Source organism: Hydra vulgaris, chromosome 03, assembly GCF_038396675.1.
Source record: "Hydra vulgaris chromosome 03, alternate assembly HydraT2T_AEP".
Taxonomy (NCBI): Eukaryota; Metazoa; Cnidaria; class Hydrozoa; order Anthoathecata; family Hydridae; genus Hydra; species Hydra vulgaris.
The window spans coordinates 3,385,799-3,393,379 of record NC_088922.1 but is presented as its reverse complement, the minus strand read 5'-3'; the positions used below and the strand labels follow the sequence as shown (position 1 = coordinate 3,393,379).

The 7,581-nt window shown below is 31.3% G+C and overlaps 1 protein-coding gene across 1 annotated transcript; it reads left to right on the top strand.

The window, feature by feature from the left end:
• Positions 1-830: 830 nt before the first annotated feature.
• LOC124808892 (uncharacterized) lies at positions 831-1,836 on the top strand. The gene has a single exon (XM_065794161.1). The coding sequence runs from the start codon at positions 831-833 to the stop codon at positions 1,815-1,817; it is 987 nt and encodes a 328-aa protein (XP_065650233.1). The 3' UTR covers positions 1,818-1,836.
• The last annotated feature ends 5,745 nt before the right edge of the window (positions 1,837-7,581 follow it).

The window sequence follows — 7,581 nt, the reverse complement described above, 5'->3', positions numbered from 1 at the left end:
TTGTTACCATTTATATATTATCTGCATTTGTAACCCTGACTGATTAGATTATATACTACACTGTTTTAATATAAATATATACTCTAATATGTTTGCTGCATTAACAACTGTTAACAATAAAAATGCCAGAATGTTACACAAACCACCGCTTAAAAATGAAATTTTACAAATGTAAGTATATAGTACGTTATATAAATATCATAAAAACTGGTATTAGATGTAGAATCAAGTTGGAATAGTCTTGTTGCAATGCAAGAACGTTATCTTAAAGTAAAAAAATATATATATTAAAAAAAATTATCAATTTTAAAGAAATTCCTAATAATTTTGGAAAAAAGAAATTGGTTAGAAATCGTTTAAAACTTTCCCTGCAACAAATAAAATTTACATTTAAAAGGCTCGGCTAAAACTACTCATCTTTAACAACATGGCGAAAGAAAAGTATTATGTTGCTAATACACTGCTTCAATTCATCCAGAAAATAATTAAAGAGCGCATAAAAATCAATTGAATAAGCTTTCTAAAACTTTTAAATATTTACTTGTAATTGGCTTTGATTTTAGATAAAATAATTAAAATGCCGGGATCTTGGGAAAACCCGGGATATAAAAAACTTAACACAGGCAATCCCAGGCAAAAACTGCGGAAATGAGAAAACTTATAAATATATATTTTTAGATAAAGATAAAATAATTCTTATTTTAGAAACTTTTAATATTTTTTACAAAGTAACCTTGGTAATGCAGTAAATATATAATAATTTTAGAATTAATTTTTAACTTTTTTTTTTTACATTGGAGAGCTAAATTATATTTCTTTTTATTTTAGATATGTTTAAATTGCTTCAATATCCACTTTTTATTTTATTTGCATTTTCACTTTATTTTTTGTCGATAAACTTTCTCTTCGAAAATTTTTCATACCAAGTCTTTCGAACGCAAGTACCTTTCAAACTCGGCAATATATCAAGAACTCTAAAGGAAAAAAATTCTGAATTGGGATGTGTAAGAGAGCGTTTTGAAACAACGCTTCTCATTATTGTCTACAACTCTCCCCTTTACGACAACATTTGGTTACTTCAAGACTTGTACGGTAACCTTTTCAGGAAGATTATTTTTTGTGGACCAGAACACCCATCGGCGCCTAGCTTTATATTAAAAACTGTTACGTCCGGAGGTTTTTTTACCTATGAAGAGTGTGCTGGCCGTACAATAAATGTTTATCATAATTACACTGGATATTTGCTAATAAACGATGACCTTTTTTTGAATATTTTGAATATAAAAAACCTTAATTTATCTATGATATGGGAAGGTCCAATTCCAATTGCTCCAAATAATTCTAATATAAAGCCAACAGGATGGGCATGGGACGCTCCTTGGGGCGTGAAAAGCTGTGTCAAAGCTCTAGAAAAATCAATTTCATTAAACTTTACAAACCTTCAAAAGGAAAAAGCTTATTTTTTTAAAGTTGTTTCTGGTCAACATATATGTTATGGTGCGAGGGCAGATATTTATTATGTACCATATAAAATGGCGGAAAACTTTAGCAAACTTGCAAAAGTATTTAAAGAAGAAAATGTGTTTTTAGAAATTGCTATTCCAACTATAATAAGACTGCTTACGACTGATGTCGAAAGGTTAAATGGTATATACATGCCAGACGGCGTAACCGAAAGTAAAGCTGTTTTAAATTCGTTTAGTCCAGATTTAGTTTTTATACATCCTATGAAACTGTCTTATGGTGCAAGATCTGCAGAAAACTTTGTTTTTTTAAAAAACTACTCACTTATTACAACTGCCCTTCTTACATGTTAATAGTTTTCATTTATAAAGTTATAACCAGTATAAAGTATTGTTTATTTTTTAAATCCCATGAAAATAATTTCAAATTTTGTTTAAATTACTTATCAAGATCTAAAAAATTACACAGGTGTGGCGCTGAGCCTCTTATTACTAGAAATTACTAATTTACTAGAAATTACTACAGTCGTCCCCCGGTTAACGAACCCCCCTGTTAGCGAACTTTCGGTTAACGAACCGAAAGTTTGCCCAAAATCCTCCCCCGGTTAACAAACCGGAACTCGGTTAACGAACCGGGACCGCCAAATGGCGTGCACACGCGCGTGAAGGTCGGGCGCGCCGTCCAGCATTTCCCCCTCAGTTTTGTGAGTGTCATGGAAGCCTGGGAGGTGAATGGTTGTGCTGGGTGTGCTTTTGTTGTTTCATTTTTTTCTTTTCTTGTTTCACTAATATTTTTCATGCATTTTTGTGCTTTTTTCTAGGTTTTTTTCCCACTTGCGATTTTTTCGATTTTGCGATTTTTCAAAATGTCGAACCCTGCGAAAAAAAGCAGAAAAGTTTTCACTCTAGAAGAGAAAAAGACAATCATTCAAAGAGTGCAAAAAGGTGAAAAGCAAAGTGACCTGGCTAAGGAGTTTAGTGTGAATAAATCAACCATTTTTTGATAAGCAATTTTCATGTTAAATTTTTAGTTTTTTCTAAAACTTTGACAAGCAATTTTCATGCACAATTTCAATTTGTTTCAATTTTTAAAAGTGCACAAATCTCAGGTTTCAATTATTTCACCTTTGCCTATTTTATTTATCAAGTTGGACAATTTTTTGAATTTTTTCCCCCATTATTTCGGCAAAATCCACCAATTAAAAATTTTTTAATGGCGGCCTATGGGAAAACGCGTTTCGGTTAACGAACTTTTCGGATAACGAACTAGTTCGTACTCCGAATTAAGTTCGTTAACCGGGGGACGACTGTAATTTACTAGAAATTACTAATTTACTAGAAATTACTAATTTACTAGAGATTACTAATTTACTAGAAATTACTAATTTACTAGAAATTACTAATTTACTAGAAATAAAAAAGTCTTAACTATAACGATCAAAAAAACTAATTTATAAGAAATATCAATTTTATTTGTATTAAACGTTTGGCAACAACTTATACACACCTGTTCAATCGGTATATCAAACAATGGCTCATCAATCACATTATTGAATTGCTTTGCATCTTTAATGCTGCCTCCATCATTTTTGAATCGTTCATAATCTGATTTCAATGTTTGAAGCGTTCTTAAACTAGTTTGTTGATTCCGACCTTCAGTATACATTTGCATTTCACTTGATGTATTCTCGTAGAATAAGCAGCAATGACGACCTGTTAAATAAAATAGTTATTGCATAATTTTTATGTTCTTATTACAAATAAGTTATTTAGTTTTTATAATTTTTGCAACTTCATTTTTAGTAATTTAGTTTAGAATACAAGCTTAATGAATACAAAACTATAGACTATAGAGAAATACATAATCACCAAATAAAAACACACGCAAATTCTTTTCCCTACAATTACAATTTGTTAAAAAAAAATTTTATAAATTGAAGAGTAAATAAAATTTGGAAATATTTAACTACTAACCTCCACTTCATTGTTTGAAGCTGTCTAATTTCATTTATGTGTATGGCGAGCCCAATTTTAAGGTTTGCTCTATAGTCTTTGGCCTCAAATATTTTGAAAACTGTTGTATTATTTTTTGAATTAGGCTTAGAAACATTAGCTATCTGATAGCTCATTTTAAATGAACCACTTCCGTAGTCGCCACCAGCCTATACATGAATTAAACTAGAACTTATCTTTTTATATGTTAGATGGTTATATCTACGATAATAAAGGAGAAATTGTTTTTTTATAAAACAAAGAATAGAGTTTATACAAAATATTTACAGAAAACTTAAATATGTTTTGAACTTACATTTCCAATTCATCCAGTAAATTGTAACCATGAGCGAGATCTCGTCTCGTTCTCGTTTCTCGTGAGAAATGGGACTTCTCGTGAGAAACGAGAAATAAAAAATTCTCGCGAGAAGTAGAACGAGACTTAAATATTATATTATTTTCCAAAGTAAAAATTATAATTTACAAAATACTTAATAACTTGTTTTTTTAATTAATTAATATTTTGACTCCGTGATTTTAATTAGATTTTTAATTAGATTTTTTAATTAGATTTTTTTTTAAAATCTAATTTAAAAATTTTAATTAGATTTTAAATATTTTTAATTAGATTTTAAATACAAAAACTTTTTGTAAAAAATGGTGCACTTTCGACTTCATTTCATTAGTTTACCAGTGGAATTCAACTTGACACATATTGTTCATATTGAAAAGAAATATTCTTGCCTCATTTCAACGATCAAAAATGTCACCAAGAAAAAACAAAATCTGGAGATATTTTCAAAAAACAAGTGACGATGCTGAATGCAAGGTGTGCAAAACAAAAGATGTCTTTGAAAACAAAAGATAGTCTTTGAAAACAAAAGATAGAAACACAAGCGGACTTCATCGTCACCTCGAAAAAAAACACAGCCATGATTACGTTGAGTATTCTGAAAAAACTGACGACTCTCTTCTTTCTCCTCTTAAGAAGAAACAACGAACCATGGTCGAAATGCTTGAAACAAAGTCCAAATATGACAAAGACAATTCCATTCAAAAACCGTTTGACTCTGTAATGATGGATTACTTTTGCACTGGCATCCTTTTCAGCAGTCGAAGGAAGAGGTTTCAAGAAATTGTTTGACATTGCAAACCCTAAACGGAGCCTTCATCACAGAACAACATATTCAAGAAAGCTTTCAATTCGGTCAAGAGAGGTTCAAGCTGGAATGAAGAGCATAATAACGGAGATTACGCCAAATCTAAAAAGTGCTGCATTTACTTCTGACCTTTGGACTTTTAGAGCTCAGGATAGCTACATCTCTTGGACTTTTCATGCTATTGACGAAAATTGGAGACTGCATCACTGGACACCCCATGTCCAACAGTTCCCAGGCAGACACACAGGTATCTTAATTGAAGGAAAGCTGGATTCTTTCTTAGAAGAACTAAATTTGCCTGCTGATTTGCCAATGTACTGCGTTAATAACCAGGCAAGAAACATGAAACTTGCAGTCAAATTGTCAAAGCGCCTTAATCAATACTTGTGCAACAATCATATTTTGCAATGTGCAATTCGAGACTCATTTGGAATAACTGCTGGAATGGATGATGCAAACATGCAAAGATTTGGCTCCTTTAACTCACCAGTCAACAGTTGCAGGTGAGTTGCTTGAATCAGAATCAGACGCTCAAGGAATCAATTTTAAACAGTTGACACAAGATGGAGTAGTGAACTGGATTGCATGACTTCTGTCCTACATCTAAAGGGTGCAATTATCAGCTTATGTGCAAATGAAGATATTTTTTCTTCAAAGACCAGTGCTTCGCAGTGGAAATCAATCGAGGGAGCAGTAGAAATTTTGGCACCACTTAAAGAAGCTACAGAAACGTGGTTGGCTGAGTCTATTCCAACAATTAACACTGTCGTCGATTCTCTTTATTTAATCCATGAAAAATTGATCAATTTATTGAGACGGATGGAAAAAATGGCGACGGTGTCTTGTATGCAAAAAACTTGAAAAGCTGCATTGAGAAAAGATTTCCTCTTTGTCACACTGGAAACTTATTGAGTGCTGCAGCAAACTACTTAAATCCTGCTTTAAAGGGACTTCACTTGAAGCTCTTCAAAAAATTTCAAACAACAAAAGAATGGTTAGCCTCACAGGTTAAGGATAATGTTGAGTGCCAACCTGTTGCCAGAGTCCTTTCAGCAGATTTGTCCCCTAATTCAAAACTGAAGCGCAAGTTAAACGTCAGACTTGAAACACAAGAGCTAACACCTGAACTGAATCCTATTTTGAGCGAAATGTGCCAGTATGAATATCTCCCTGATGCCAAAAAAGACTTTCCAATTCTTGATTGGTGGAAACCGCATTCAAATACATTGCCAGAACTCTCTTCATTAGCTAGACAAGTTTTAGCTATTCCAAGTTCAACTAAATCAGAGAGAGTTTTTAGCTCAGGTGGAAATGTCGTCCGATCATCCAGACACAACTTACACCCAGAAAAAGTAGAACAAATCATCTTAATCAGAAAAAACATTGTCTTGTTGGAAAAGTTTGGCAAAAAAAACCTAGTCTCGCTCATGGTTAGTAAATTGATTAAATCCGATGGTAAATCATTAATATATGCTAATGGAGTAACTTTTATTTCAAAAGTTCCTTTTTTATTTTTTAATTCAAACAGAAATTCTTTGTTTTTAACTATCAAATCATCACCTGACCAATATTTCAAAACTTTTTGCTGATTAGAAAGCGACGGTAGTTTGACATATTTTGTATGAAAAAATCTAAAATAAAAGATAGCTATAAATAAATATATATGGCCGGATTAACATCCTCGGGTCTCAAAGTACTTATCTTATCATTTTATTTCATCTTTTCCCAAGATAATCTACAATCTGTCTTTAGTGATACAATATCTTCTGACCCTATCTGAACTTGGGGGTGTTTTCTTTTGTCAGTATATTAATTTTATTATTTTTATTAAAAGAATTAAGCATAAGTGCTGCTTGATTTGTTTTTGCTTTTTTTGCTTGTCCTTCATTTTCAATAAGAAATTGGTCTATTTGTTTTTGACGCCTTCTAATAAATTTCTGGCTTATACTATTTGACGTTTTATAGATTGTTGGAGTCACTTTAAACTGTATAGCCTGTTAAAGACCAATTAAATACCAATTAAAGACCTATAAACTATTCTTTAAACTATTATTTTTTTATATTGAATATTTTAATTTAAAAATAAAAATAGCTTACCTGCGGACCACCTGAAGGGATTCAAAGGAATAAGATTTGTTTTTTCCCATTTTCAATTTTGCAAAGTGAGCAAATGCATAGTCTAACTCTTTAGGACATTCACAATTCTCATTTATTTTATATATCTCTGTAACTGTCAATGAAGAGCTAGACAATGGGGAACTATATTATGATTTGTTTCTTTGCATGTTTGTTCATGTTCTTCTTTATAGCTTTTATTTTTTGCAGTAAACTTTTCTTTGCATATATTATTACATCACTTTATAACTAAACTCTCAAGTATATTTTACAATGACGTTGCTTTCAAGATACTAGCAAGTGTTATATTAGAGCAACATATTGTGCAATTAGTTTCTATTTCTAATTTTCCAATTATGTATGGAAAAATGCGCGAAACAAATGTTGACAATTATTAAGGTTTATGTTACAACCTTTTGCAAATGTTGAATACACATAAATCTTTGTGTGGATTATCAGCTACATCGATAGAATCATGGCATAAGCGAGACAGCCCAGAAAAACTTTCCATTATTTTAAAAATTGACTCTCTTGTCCAAACAACTTTGTCATTTAATGGTGATCTTTTATACTGCTTTTTTTCTTCCTACCAGATTTTTTCACATAACATACGCATCTTTCAATGAAACAAGTTTGTGGCCATTGACTTAAACTGAAATTAGAAGTTGTTTGTTGCTGTTCGATGTTTCTCAAGTTTGTGTAGCATTTCATAGAAATAAAAGAAAGTTGATGCCAATGAAAAAAAGTTAATATCTACTTCAAACCTAAGTTAATATACTTGCTCAATACTTTAATAGCAAAACTTTGAACTTAAAATAAATAAATGTTTTCTATGTAAAGATAGAAAGAAT